Here is a 14,161-nt window from a genome sequence, read left to right on the forward strand (position 1 = left end):
TGTTTTGTGCTTAGAGTTTCATTTAGTTGATCAAAACCCATGATTTCCCATTTAAATCTTTTTTTTCTTTTTTAATTGAAAAGAGGGGAGACAGACTCCCTCATGTGCCCATACAGGGATCCACCTGGCAACCCCATCTAGGGCCAATGCTCGAATCAGCTGAGCTCCCTTCAGCGCCCAGAGCTGACACTTGAACCAATTGAGCCACTGGCTGTGAGAGGGGAAAGAGATAAGGGGGAGAGGGAGGGGAAGAGAAGCAGATGATCACTTCTCATGTGTGCCCTGACCAGGGATCAAACTCAGAACATCTGCACACCAGGTCGATACTCTATTCACTGGGCAAACTGGCCAGGGCCCCATTTAAATCATGTAGCAAATTTTTTTACTTACACATCTTGAACCTTTTATATTCTTGCACTTCAACATTACAAAGACATGAGAGAAGACTTGAATTACCTGTATGTAATGATAATAATTTAAAACATTTTATAATAATGTGTTTCTGTTGGTAGTTACATTCTTTTTCCCTTAAATTGATTTACCTGTAAAATATTTGTGAAGAAAAATCTTGATTCACAGCACACATGTTCTTGAATTATTCAATAAGGTCATTGAAATAGTAAAATGAAGCTATCTTTTTAAAAACTTTGTTGAATTTATTGGGGTGACATTTGTTAATAAAATTATACAGGTTTCAGGTACACAGTTCTACAATACATTATCTGTGTATTTTATTATACGTTCACCACCCCTGAAGGCACCTTTTAAGAATCATAGAGATCCCTTTCATGTGAGTTTTATGTAGTATATGGATTATATTTGTACTGTTTAACATTCAACTTAAAAAAAATTTTTTTTTAGTTGTATGTTATTGATTGCTTCTCATATGTGCCTTGACCTGGGGGCTCCAGCTGAGCTAGTGACTTTGGGATCATGTCGATGATCTTATTATGCTCAAGCTGGTGAACCTGTCATCAAGCCGGATACCTCAGGGTTTGGGACCTGGGACCTGGGAATAGAGTGTTCCGGGTTGACACTCTTCACTCAGCCACCACTGGTCGGGAAGCATTAAACATTTTTAAAACTAGTATTCCTATGGTGAGGTAATTAAACATTTCATAAAGTCTAGTTCATTGTGCATACCTTTTTATCCAACAGTACCTCAACTGTAGCAATTTGAAAACCCATCCTTAGATTACTTTAATGCTCTGTGTGCACATTGTGGGAGGATGTGGGGAGAACAAAACAATGTGCTTGTTCCTGTTCTCTTGGTTTAGGTAGTGAGTGGGAAAGGGCTGCCAGGAGCTCAGGTTCTTTGGGAAACTGAGCATTAGGAAAATGTTCCTTTCCTATGTCACTGTTTGATAAACTGACAGCTCTACTAACCTGTTATACAGAGCCTGGACAAAATTACCCACTGCGCTTTTAGAATCCACTGCAAAGAGTGGCCATGCTTTTATTAAATTACAGGAGTCTTCCACCAGACTTGATTTCAAGGATGAAGTATCACCATCTTGACCCAGAGCTTGTTCAGGTTATTTCCCTTCAACGTTATTTACATTTCAGTGATAGCACAGAGTGTCTATTTTTTATGACAAGAATTCCACTCTGATCTATATTTTATTCTTGTCTACTAAAATTTTAATGAGTATTCCACCTAGGATTTGAACTTAATTCATTACTTTGATGTTATCACTTTGAAAAATGTAATAAAGAAAACATTTGAGCCTGACTAGGTGGTGGCAAAGTAGAGTATTGGCCTGGGATGTAGAGGACCCAAGTTTGAAACCCCAAGGTCGCCTGAGCGCGGGGTTGCTGGATTGAAGCCCAAGGTCACACTGCCTCTGCTGTAGGCTTCTGGTCAAGGCACATATAAGAAAGCAATGAACAACTAAGGTGCCTCAAGGTAGAATTGATGCATCTCATCTTCCCCTTCCTGTCTGTCCCTCTCTGTCCCTCTCTTTGTCTCTCCTCTCTGTCCCTCTCACAAAAAATAATATATAAAAAACAAACAAAACCCCACTTTTGAAATCCCAATTTCTCACTTTTTACATTATTCTGTTTGAGGCACTGTTACATGTTTTCATTAAACCATGTTTTCATTAAAAAGAATAAATAAAAAATGAAATTGATTTGGTTGTTTACATGGAATTGTCTATATAATGTGAAAATCTACAAAATCCATACTAGAGTTTTAATCAGTCCTTATCTATTATTCTGGGCCCTGGCCAGTTGGCTTAGTGGTAGAGTATCAGCTCAGCATATGGATGTTTCAGGTTCAATTCCTGATCAGGACACATGGGAGAAGAGCCCACCTGCTTCTCCCCGTCGCTTCTCGCTTCTCTCTCTCTCCCTCTCTTGCAGCCATGGCTTGATTGGATCGACTTGGCCCAAGTTGCTGAGGATGGCTCTATGGCCTCCACCACAGGCACTCTAAAGAGCTCGGTTGCTGAGTCAACAGAGCAGTGCCCTCTTAGTAGGCTTGCCAGGTGATCCCGGTCAGGGTGCATGCGCGAGTGTCTCTGCCTTCCCTCCTCTCACTGAATAAAAGAAAAAATTTTTTATTCTGTCCCTTACTGGGTAGCTTGGTTGGTTAGAGCATTGTCCTGAAGCTCTAGAAGTTACCAGTTCAATGCTTGGTCAGAAAACATACAGGAACAGATTGATGTTCCTGTCTCTTTTTCTTCCTCTCACTAAAATCAGTAAATAAAATAATTTTTTTTAAGTAATATGATGTGTTTATTGCAGGGAAATTTGAAAAGTATAAGCATAATGGGGAAAAAATCCGTATTTGCACTCACTTTTACCACTTAGATTTTTTTTATAAAATTAAAAACTTAACACTTTGTTGTGATATATTTTTACATTTTATTATTATTTACTATACAGAATTACTTTTAAATATGGGAAAGTAGTCCATTGTAGATACATGTTTGCTTAACCAGTCCTTTATTGTTGTACACTCATATTTCTACTTTTTTGCTTTCTTAAGCAGCGAACAAATACAATTTTACATAAGTATCTTTAAACATTTTTGATCATTTCTTTAGACCAGTGGTAGTCAACCTGGTCCCTACCGCCCACTAATGGGCGTTCCAGCTTTCATGGTGGGCTGTAGTAGAGCAACCAAAGTATAAATAAAGAGATAGATTTAACTATAGTAAGTTGTTTTATAAAGATTTATTCTGCCAAACTTAGCAAAAATCCAACATAAAGTACTTGGTAAGTAATTATTATTATATGCTTTAACTTGCTGTAACTCTGCTTTATAAATTTTATAAAGTAAAGTTACTTTTCTACTTTATAAATTACCATTACTGTGAAACCGGTGGGCGGTTAGAAAATTTTACTACTAACAGAGATACAAAAGTGGGCGGTAGGTATGAAAAGGTTGACTACCCCTGCTTTAGACAGGCCATTTATTATTGGTATTTTACTATCAAGGTTTACTGGCATGATCTTTCAAACTGAGCTCGGTAATGACGGTTTTTAATTTTTTCAGAATTTTAGTAGAAGTGGCCAATCTAAAGTTTGTCCAAGAGTAGAGAGAAGATTTCAAAATATAATTTTGGTTGAAAGGATGATAAACATTTTAAAGGAATGGAATTAATTTATTTCAATTAAAAATAGAAATAAACTATACAAGATTGAGAAAACTAGGACTGGCTCACAATACAAATACTGATTCTGTTAGACACAGTGGTCAAAGGCAGAGTTGCATAATGTAAGGATAATAATTTCTGATCTAAAATTAAAAATTTGAATAAGCATTAATAAAAACAATATTTTGTTCTGAGGAAGGAGAAAATGTATTTTTCCACATTCACAAATGTGTTGAGAAGGAAATACTGGAAGAGGATGCAAATTGCTCAGAAAGTAGAGAATTGATAATTCAGTTTTTGAAAAGTAATTTTAAGAAGGGTAGGTGAAGCATTACCAGTGATACTAGGTATCTAATATAAATGTTATACTTATCAGTATAAAAGTATATCATCCATGAGGTCTTTTTTTCTTAATAATGTTCTCCTTTGACTTTTTAGGCATGGTTTTATCCTCTCTCTTATTTCAGGCACTCGTTTCTCTGCCTAGTAATGGATATTTTTGGAAAATTAAACCAGTGACTCAAATATACATCTTTAATGCCATTGACTGTCTTACTTGAAAACCAATATCTTATCTCATAACTTTAAAAACTTTCAATCTTATTTATGGTCATCTCATTAAATCTAATAAAAAGTAAACTATGGCAATTACCATAACATTTTTCATTGTTCCCATGAAAAACTACCTCTTGTATTTCAATTTGTATTACTGTTTTTCTCTCCCTGTCCCAACTCCCCAAACGCCCAGGCCTCTATTATCCCAGTTACAGATGACAGCAGCAGCTTCTTAACTGTTTCTCAGCAAGTGCCTTCTTGCCTCATCCCATGATGCTGAAAGCCACTTCTCTTCCTCACCTCACCCTTCCTCACCCTCACCCTAATGATGAGCCATAGCTTCCATACTTTCATTATTGGGTGACACCCAATTTTTTGTGTGAATCAGGTTTAAACTCTGCTTGGCTTTTTATTTAGGCCCTTTGTAGTGGAACACCACACATTAGCCAACCTAATTATCCCATTACATATTCTTTCTTATATAGATGTCTTCACTATTCTACAAGAAACCATGTTATTTCACTGATTTACACAAATCTCGTCTCATCAGTGGCATGGATTTCATCTGCTCATTGAAACTTTTCTTGGTAACTAATTTGGAACTCCTTTTCCTCTGAATTTTATAGGACATGGAACATAAAAATTTTAAATGTCCTCTGTTCTTTCCAGTAAATTCATGTTTCCAACTTTATAAGATCTTTAATAAAATTCAGGTCCATGTATCCATATCCACTTGGGAAATTGAGAGTACACACTACAAATATTTTTTAGTTGGTTCAGAAAAGTGGAAGATTGCCCTGGCTAAGTAGTTCATTTGTTCAGAGTGCTATCCCGATACACTAAGGTTGTGGGTTCAGTCCCTGGTCAGGGGACATACAAGAATCAAACAATGAGTGCAGAAAATCGATCAATAAACAATAAATTTTAAGGTGGAAGGTTAATACCTAATTTGGTTAGTACAAAGGATCAAAATGAACGTAAACAATCTAGAACTGTATTTTTGCTTAGCAAATTTTAATTTCAATTTTACTGAGACTATAACTGGTTTATATTTTCCACTTAACAAATAGCATTGTGGGGTTTTATTTAACAGAGAAAGAAAGGGAGAGATAGGGACAGACAGGCAGGAATGGAGAGAGATGAGAAGCATCAATCATTAGTTTTTCATTTCGACACCTTAATTCATTGATTGCTTTCTCATATGTGCCTTTACCGTGGGGCTACAGCAGACTGAGTAACCCTTTGCTCAAGCCAGCGACCTTGGGTCCAAGCTGGTGAGCTTTGCTCAAACCAGATGAGCCCGCGCTCAAGCTGGCAACCTGGGGTCCTCCGCATCTCAGTCCAATGCTCTATCCACTGCACCACCGCCTGGTCAGGCAACAAATAGCATTGTTTCTGTAACAGATTTTAAGTGCCTCAAGGAACAAAATTCATGGGACATCAGTAGGTTTTATTTGTTAAGTCTAAATCTGTATATGTAGGCATGTATTTGTAACAGCATTTAATAGGCAAATTATAAATGATAAAAATAGTACCATATATTGTTGGGAAAACTAGGAAGTACAGATAACAAAGGTATAACTACCTAGTTACTTTATTTACCTGATTCCCTCACTAAACTATAACTCCATGAGTTATTAAACTTAGCTTAGCCCTGGCCAGATAGCTCAGTTAATTAGCATCATTCTGAAGCTCAGAGGTTGCTGATTTCATCCTCAGTCTGAGCACATACAGGAACAGATCGATGTTCCTGTCTCTCTCTTTCTCTCCCTTCTTCTCTCGCTAAAATCAATGAAAAAATTTTTTTTATTAAAACATAGTTTAATCCACCACGTATCTCCACTGCTGCTGTGAGCCTGCCACATAGGCACACAATTTGTTGAATAAAATGAACTTGTTTGCACACACTCCCTTCCTGATATCTTTACTCTAAAATTGGGACTGGTGGTGTAAAGGAGAAAGTTCTGTAGCTACTGCAGTAACTTAAAAATCTATTGGTAGATCTTAAAATGCCATTCTTCATTGTTTCCCAAATTCTTTAAAATTACTTACATTATTAATATTTCAAGACATTTTTCAGGCTATAAGAGATTAGATAGCAGCAGTCAACTAGTGAAAAAGACTAAACAGTGGTAGTCAACCTGGGCCCTACCGCCCACTAGTGGGCGTTCCAGCTTTCATGGTGGGCGGTAGCGGAGCAACCAAAGTATAAATAAAAAGATAGATTTAACTATAGTTAAGTTGTTTTATAAAGATTTATTCTGTCAAACTTAGCAAAAATCCAACATAAAATACTTGATATGTAATTATTATTATATACTTTAACTTGCTGTAACTCTGCTTTATAAATTTTATAAAGTAAAGTTACTTCCCTACTTTATAAATCACCATTACTGTGGAGCCAGTGGGCGGTTAGAAAATTTTACTTCTAACAGAGATTCAAAAGTGGGCGGTAGGTATAAAAAGGTTGACTACCCCTGGACTAAAGGAATGGAAGATGAGGTTTGTTTAGGATGCCATTTGCCTTCAGGTTTCTGGATTGGGCTAACCTTTTTAGATAAGACAAGCAGAATCAAGCAGTTTCTACAGTGCAAACTCAATTTAAATTAATTGTCCTAAATTCCACAAAAGTGCATATGCTATATAACTTAAAGTAGAAAAGATGTGGGGAACAAATTAGGAATGTGCGTTTGCAGTTCATTTATTCATCACATTTGTTGTGAGCAACTGCTATGTAAACTCACATGAGATTGGGCCTAGCCCAATGATATCTTAGGACAAGCATTGGCTTTTCCGAATGGTTATTATATGAAAGCCTAAACAAAGTATATATAGAGATTTCCTTTTTCCTTTAAATTGTTTGCTTTGCTTACTTTCCTCTGTAGAGTTATGTCAGTTGGATTCACTTGTCAAATATGATTTTTAATTATTTAATGATTATTATAATGGATGGTTCTAAAAATAACATTAAAGGCCCTGGCCGTTTGGCTCAGTGGTAGAGCGTCGGCCTGGCGTGCAGGAGTCCCGGGTTCAATTCCCGGCCAGGGCACACAGGAGAAGCGCCCATCTGCTTCTTCACCCCTCCCCCTCTCCTTCCTCTCTGTCTCTCTTTTCCCCTCCAGCAGCCAAGGCTCCATTGGAGCAAAGATGGCCCGGGCGCTGAGGATGGCTCCATGGCCTCTGCCTCAGGCGCTAGAGTGGCTCTGGTCGCAACAGAGCGACGCCCCAGATGGGCAGAGCATCGCCCCCTGGTGGGCGTGCCGGGTGGATCCCGGTTGAGTGCATGCAGGAGTCTGTCTGACTGCCTCCCCGTTTCTAGCTTCAGAAAAATAAAAACATTAAAAAATTCTTATATTGGCCCTGACCCATTGGCTCAGGGATAGAGCATTGGCCCTGCATGCTGACATCTTGGGTTTTATCCCTGTTCAGAGCACATAGGAGAAGCAAATGGTTGCTTCTTTTCCCCTCCCTCCCTCCTCTCTCTCTTGCAGCCAGTGGTTCAATTGGTTCAAGAGTTGGCCCCAGGCACTGAGGATTGCTCAGTTGGTCTGAGCATTAGTCTCAGGCACTGAATGTAGCTAGGAGCCTTGGCCCCAGATGGGAATTGCTTGCCTAGTGGGTCCTGGTCAGGGTGCATGCAAGAGTCTGTCTCTCTATCTCCTTTCCTCTCACTTAAAAAATAAAAAATTCTGATGTTTCAGAATTTATTTCCCCAAGGTATAAGAAAAAAAATTGATTTTGAGGAAATCAGCCAAAATGCTGTTTACACGAAAAGGTTTCTTTGTTAATAAGAAAGTTTTATAAGAATTTACACCAACATTTTATTAAAAAGTTCAGTGAAATATGGAAAATATTCCCAATATTACTTAGGGAAAACTAATTTATTTTTGAACAGTGAAATATTGTTGCTTCTTTAGATCTCCATATAAAACTGTTCCAGGTAAAGGTCAGAGCTGATCTAAACTGTTAAAAATGGATGTTACCATTAGTCAAAAGTTTATTAGACATTTCTTTTGATAAGGTTTACATTTTGCAAAATTAAATAATCTTCTGTAAGTGATCATTAGTTTCAATAATTGCCTGGAGGATAGTTTTAGTTCCAAAAGTTAATGAATGTTAAATCACTGAGAAATAATTCAGAAGTTAACAAAGGACTAGAATTAAAACGTGTTTAAAAGTATCAGGAATAGCCCTGGCCAATTGGCTCAGTGGTAGAGTGTCGGCCTGGCGTGCAGAAGTCCCGGGTTCGATTCCTGGCCAGGGCACACAGGAGAAGCGCCCATCTGTTTCTCCGCCCCTCCCCCTTTCTTTCCTCTCTGTCTCTCTCTTCCCTTCCCGAAGCCAGGGCTCCATTGGAGCAAAGTTGGCCCGGGCGCTGAGGATGGCTCTATGGCCTCTGCCTCAGGCACTGGAATGGGTCTGGTTGCAACAGAGCATCACCCTCTGGTAGGCGTGCCGGTTGGATCCCAGTCGGGCGCATGCAGGAGTCTGTCTGACTGCTTCCCCGTTTCCAACTTCAGAAAAAATACAAAAAAAAAAAGGAAAAAAAAAAGTATCAGGAATAGATTTGTGTTTATTTAATGTTATGCTTTTTTTACTCTTCCCCCAATAACCACTCATGTGATTCAATCAAAATCAAAGATTAGTCTTAATAATCTAATTATCTTCCTTTATAATATGAAAATAATTAGGAAGTTGAGAACTTGAAATTTTTTTTCCCTTCTACAGCAACTCTTCATATTTTGGTAAAACTTAGATGACTCATCAAAAAAATAATTGCAAGTATATGACAGATTTTTATGTCTAGCAGTAGATACATCAGGAGTATTAAAATTATTCTCAATTTTTAAATTATTTGTGCAATTTTTTAAATTACCAAAATTATATGACCATGTTACAGAGTTTGAAAAAACAATTATTCCATCACATTAATCCATAAATTGTTCATATTTTGGTATATTTCCAATCATTTTAAAAAATCTTTGCATTAGAATAACTTGGCATTCCTGGTAGAAAACAATTCTACTCTTTTAACAATTACCTCAGATGATTGCACATTAAAGTTTGAGAACCTAAAACAAAAATAATTTTTAAGAGTCCCTGTCATTTACAATTACATAACATTACTTTTAACAGATACATATGTCCCGGCCAGGGCACATAGGAGAAGTGCCCATTTGCTTCTCCACCCCTCCGCCACGCTTTCCTCTCTGTCTCTCTCTTCCCCTCCCGCAGCCAAGGCTCCATTGGAGCAAAGATGGCCCAGGCGCTGGGGATGGCTCTGTGGCCTCTGCCCCAGGTGCTAGAGTGGCTCTGGTCGCAACATGGCGACGCCCAGGATGGGCAGAGCATCGCCCCCTGGTGGGCAGAGCCTCGCGTGCCGGGTGGATCCCTCCCGGTCGGGCGCATGCGGGAGTCTGTCTGACTGTCTCTCCCTGTTTCCAGCTTCAGAAAAACGCAAAAAAAAAAAAAAAAAAAAACAGATACATATGAGCAAGTTTAAGTATGCTTTGTAAATTACGTGTATATAAGGGCTTTAAATGGAGGCATTTTTGATTGGTTAATGATAGCCTTGAGAATCTGATATCAAAATAAAATTCAAAGTAGTATCAAGAATTTGTTTTAAAAATTTAAGCCAAGCTTTGATTATCAAGTTCATCCCTGTACATAACTATGCTAAATATATATAAGAATATTTAACTCGTAGGTGAGATGTTTTTACATAAATACTAGTCAACAATACCATGAATAATAATTTTTTGTGTGTGTGTGACAGAGGAACAGATAGGGACAGAAGGGGAGAAAAATGAGAAGCATCAGTTTTTCATTGCAGCTCCTTAGTTGTTCATTGATTGCTTTCTCATATGTGCCTTGACTGGGGGCTACAGCAGAGGGAGTGACTCCTTGCTCAAGCCAGCAACCTTTGAGATCAAGCCAGTGATCACAGAGTCATGTCTGTGATCCCACGCTCAAGCCAGCAACTGCATTCAAGCTGGTGGGCCTGCACTCAAGGTGGTAACCTTGAGGTTTCGAACTTGGGTTCTTTACGTTCCATTCTGAAGCCCTATCCACTGTGCTACTGCCTGGTCAAGCAATAATAGTAATTTTTTAACCAGAAGTATGGTCCAGTAGTAGGATGCCCAAAGGAAGGCTGTTCACATATTCTTATACTAGTTTCACCAGTAATGGAATTTGAGTATGACTTGCAGCATAGCCTTTGTTTTTCTCTAATGGGGCCAATTATACTAACATTAGTTTTTCTGGCTACTTGTAGCTCTGTTTAGAGAAGATGTAATGAAAAGTTTGTACTCCTTTGGTTCATAATTTTGATAATTGGTATGATTTATGAGTACCTGGAATGTCTAGATGCTTTATTTTCTTTTCAACTCTTGGAAAATTATATCTAGAATGACAATCAGTGACTCTTATTAGTCACAAGTGTCTTTTTCTACATATATGTATTGAACCAATAACAATAAAAGCAAATAATTGATAAGTCCAAGATATAGGAACAGTTTTTGTAGGAAAAACACATAAAATCTTTTTGGTTTATATTTATTACGTATATAGAGATACAGTTTTTACTGAAATGCATAAATTAAATCATATCCATGTTTTGTGTGTGTTCCATGTTTTCTCCATGCTCATAAAATCACATACGAACATATTTATACAAGTAAGATTTATCATTGTTTTACAAAGATGGATTATATTATATACATTTTGTCTTTTTTCATTCAATAAAATTTTGAGAAAATTCCCTCAAACTACCTGTTACAGTCTTAAGTCATTTCATATGGGTGTATAGTATTTTATGATTTGAATACACCATAATTTATTAAACCATTTTTATATTGTTGAACATTTATTTTGTTAAATGTCTTTGTTGCTGTAAAATTTGCAGTAAATATCTTTGTACAAACACCTTTATATCCTGGTGCTTTTATTTTATGGAATATATTCAAAGAGTAGAATTGCTGGGTCAAAATATGTATATTTTTTTATTTGAATAGCTTTTACCAATGACTTTCCATAAAGGCCATACAGTTCATATTTCCTTTAGCAATGTGTGAAATTCTTTTCCTCATATTGCTTCCATAGTGTTAATGCCCTTTTAAACTTTTACTATTCTGATTGGTATAAAATAATATGTGTTGTCACCTTTTTCCCATTTTGTAAGTTTGTATGTGTTGCCATACTATTTTAATCCATTTCCATTTTCTCTTCTGGAAGTCACCTATCCATATTCTTTACCAGTTTTCCTACTGAGTAGTTTTGGTTTTCCTGGCTTGTGAGAACTGTATATAACCTGTCATTGCATTTGGAAGCTGGTGATTTGAGCTCATCTTCACTCCCACTCTGAACCTGTTTATCTCTAATGAGCCAGGCAGCTGGATGCAAGGAAACCTCAGGTTTTATGGCTAAAAGAAGAAGGCTGGTGGAGAGCCTAGGGACAAGGCATAAGAGACTGACCCAGTAGAAATATTTGGAATTCCTCAACTGCCTTTCTACCTCAAAGGAATGTGGACATCAGGCAGGCTGAGTCCTCCCTGCTATCGAGTAAAGGTTTTTTGTGGGGTTTTTTGGTCTTATTCAGAGGACTACCAACAGCCTATTTGCTGTCCACACCTGCTACATAGCTGTCATGGTAGGGAAGGGATCAATTCCTACTCTAAGACTACCAACAGCTTCAGTGAATAGACAGAAGTAATTGCATAGTTAATCCAGCAACTGTTGGGATAGGCCCCCAAAAAACAGCTGCAAGAGAGAGAGGCAATAACTTGAACAAAATTATATGAACACATTGAGATTGAAAGGGAAATATTAAAAATATTCAAGCCAAACATTATTTCTGAATCAACTACAGCAGTAGGTTAAATGGAGGAGGATGGTGACATGGAGACCTAAATTAGTGGCCTGGAGAATCTAGTGGAACAAATACATATATATATATATATATATATATATATATATATATATATATATATATATATTTTTTTTTTTTTTTAAATATGTGGATTTGTCATTACATTTATTTATGAATTCATTGATTTTTTTTTTTTACAGGGACAGAGAGAGGGATAGATAGGGACAGACAGACAGGAATGGAGAGAGATGAGAAGCATCAATCATCAGTTTCTCGTTACGAGACCTTAGTTGTTCATTGATTGCTTTCTCATATGTGCCTTGACCGCAGGCCTTCAGCAGACCGAGCGACCCCTTGCTCAAGCCAACGACCTTGGGTCCAAGCTGGTGAGCTTTCTTTGCTCAAGCCAGATGAGCTCGCGCTCAAGCTGGCGACCTCGGGTCTCAAACCCGGGTCCTCCGCATCCCAGTCCGACGCTCTATCCACTGTGCCACTGCCTGGTCAGGCACATATATATATATTTAAACAAATAATTTTAAACCTAGAGCTAAAAATCAAAGAAAGGGTAAAAATAATAGATTTTGAGGACAGAATAAGGAGACTTGATATAATAGGAGTTCTAATAGGAAAAAGGGGAAAAGATGGAAGAGAAGCAATAATTAAAAAAAAAAGTTCTTAAGCTGAAAAAGAGGACTGTCATCAGAGTTCTCATCTGCAGCATCTTAAGCCAGAAAACTGGGAAAACATATACCCCTGAGAGAGAAGGACCAGAAGCCAACCAATCAAATTATTCATTTTTCAGGTTGAGACAAAGACTTACTGATACATCATAGTTGAGCAACCAATCCTATCATCTGATGATAATACTGAGAAAAGAAAAAGAAATCTAATAATATTTAACTTCGGTCTTTGCACATACTATTCTTTCTGCCTCGAATAATTCCTCTCTTTACCAGTATAACCTCATCCTTAATATATCAACTTTTTCCAGGCAGTCTTCTGTAAATCCTTAAGTCTGAGTTTATGTTCCTTCAAAATGCTCCCCTACCCCTCTGTACTTCCCCCACCTTGGCACTTATCTTCTCCATAAAATTGTAAGCTCTGAGAACATGGGCAGGCCATGCTTGTTGCGCCCACTGGTAGCCCCAGCACCTGGAATGTAGTTATTTGCCTGAGTGACTAAAATTTACATAGTCAAAATTAGCAAAAAAATTTTCAGTCTTACCATGCCTTGTATATCTTTATTCATCTTGTTGACTATTTTACAAACTTTTAAGTTTACAAAATTTCAACATAGCCTGGCCAGGCGGTGGCATAGTGGATAAAGCATCAGACCGGGATGCCGAGGACCCGGGTTCAAGACCCCGAGGTTGCCAGCTTGAGCGCGGGTTCATCTTGTTTGAGCAAAGCTCACCAGCTTGGACCCAAGGTCACTGGCTCAAGCAAGGGGTTACTTGGTCTGCTGAAAGCCCGTGGTCAAGGCACATATGAGAAGGCAATCAATGAACAACTAAGGTGTTACAATGCGCAACGAAAAACTAATGATTGATCCTTCTCATCTCTCCGTTCCTGTCTGTCTATCCCTCTCTCTGACTCTCTCTGTGTCTGTTAAAGAAAAAATTTTTTTTCAACGTAAGTGAATGAGTAAAATTCTATTGATGTATGATCAAATTACATATGGCATATTTACAGTGCATATATCTATGTTGGGTTCAAACATTATTTTTGAAAGGTAAAATTAATAGGAAAGTATAAACATGAATTTGCAAAATTAGTTTAAAAAATGAAAGTTATGTTTTAATACTCAAAAAATGATGTTAATCCCATATTTTTCTGTCTCTCTTCAGATTAAAGCTAAAAATTATGACAAGGTTGAAAAGGTGGGTTCTATTAAATATACTTTGACTTTCCTGCTGAAGTTGAACTTAGGACTTACCATGTGTAAAGCAAATACAGTCAAATGTTAACAATTATTAAATCTAGGTAGTGATTATATAGGAGTTCATGGTACTTATTTAACTTTTCTGCTTGAAAATGTTCATAATAAAAGTTTTGGAAAAGGAAAAAACAGTGATTATACTATACTGACTAAAATAATGAGCATGATTTAAGGATTTAAAAATAGGAAATAGGAAGG

General features: G+C 37.4%; 1 protein-coding gene across 1 annotated transcript in view; it reads left to right on the forward strand.

Moving 5' to 3' along the window:
* Nucleotides 1-14,161, forward strand: part of CSTF3 (cleavage stimulation factor subunit 3) — an 80,874-nt gene that overhangs the window by 41,352 nt on the left and 25,361 nt on the right. The window contains exon 4 of the mRNA XM_066363625.1: nt 13,872-13,904. Coding sequence (XP_066219722.1) covers nt 13,872-13,904 — 33 coding nt within the window. The remainder of the gene's footprint in view (nt 1-13,871; nt 13,905-14,161) is intronic.

The sequence above is a fragment of the Saccopteryx leptura genome, chromosome 1 (assembly GCF_036850995.1).
Source record: "Saccopteryx leptura isolate mSacLep1 chromosome 1, mSacLep1_pri_phased_curated, whole genome shotgun sequence".
In the NCBI taxonomy this organism is placed as follows: Eukaryota; Metazoa; Chordata; class Mammalia; order Chiroptera; family Emballonuridae; genus Saccopteryx; species Saccopteryx leptura.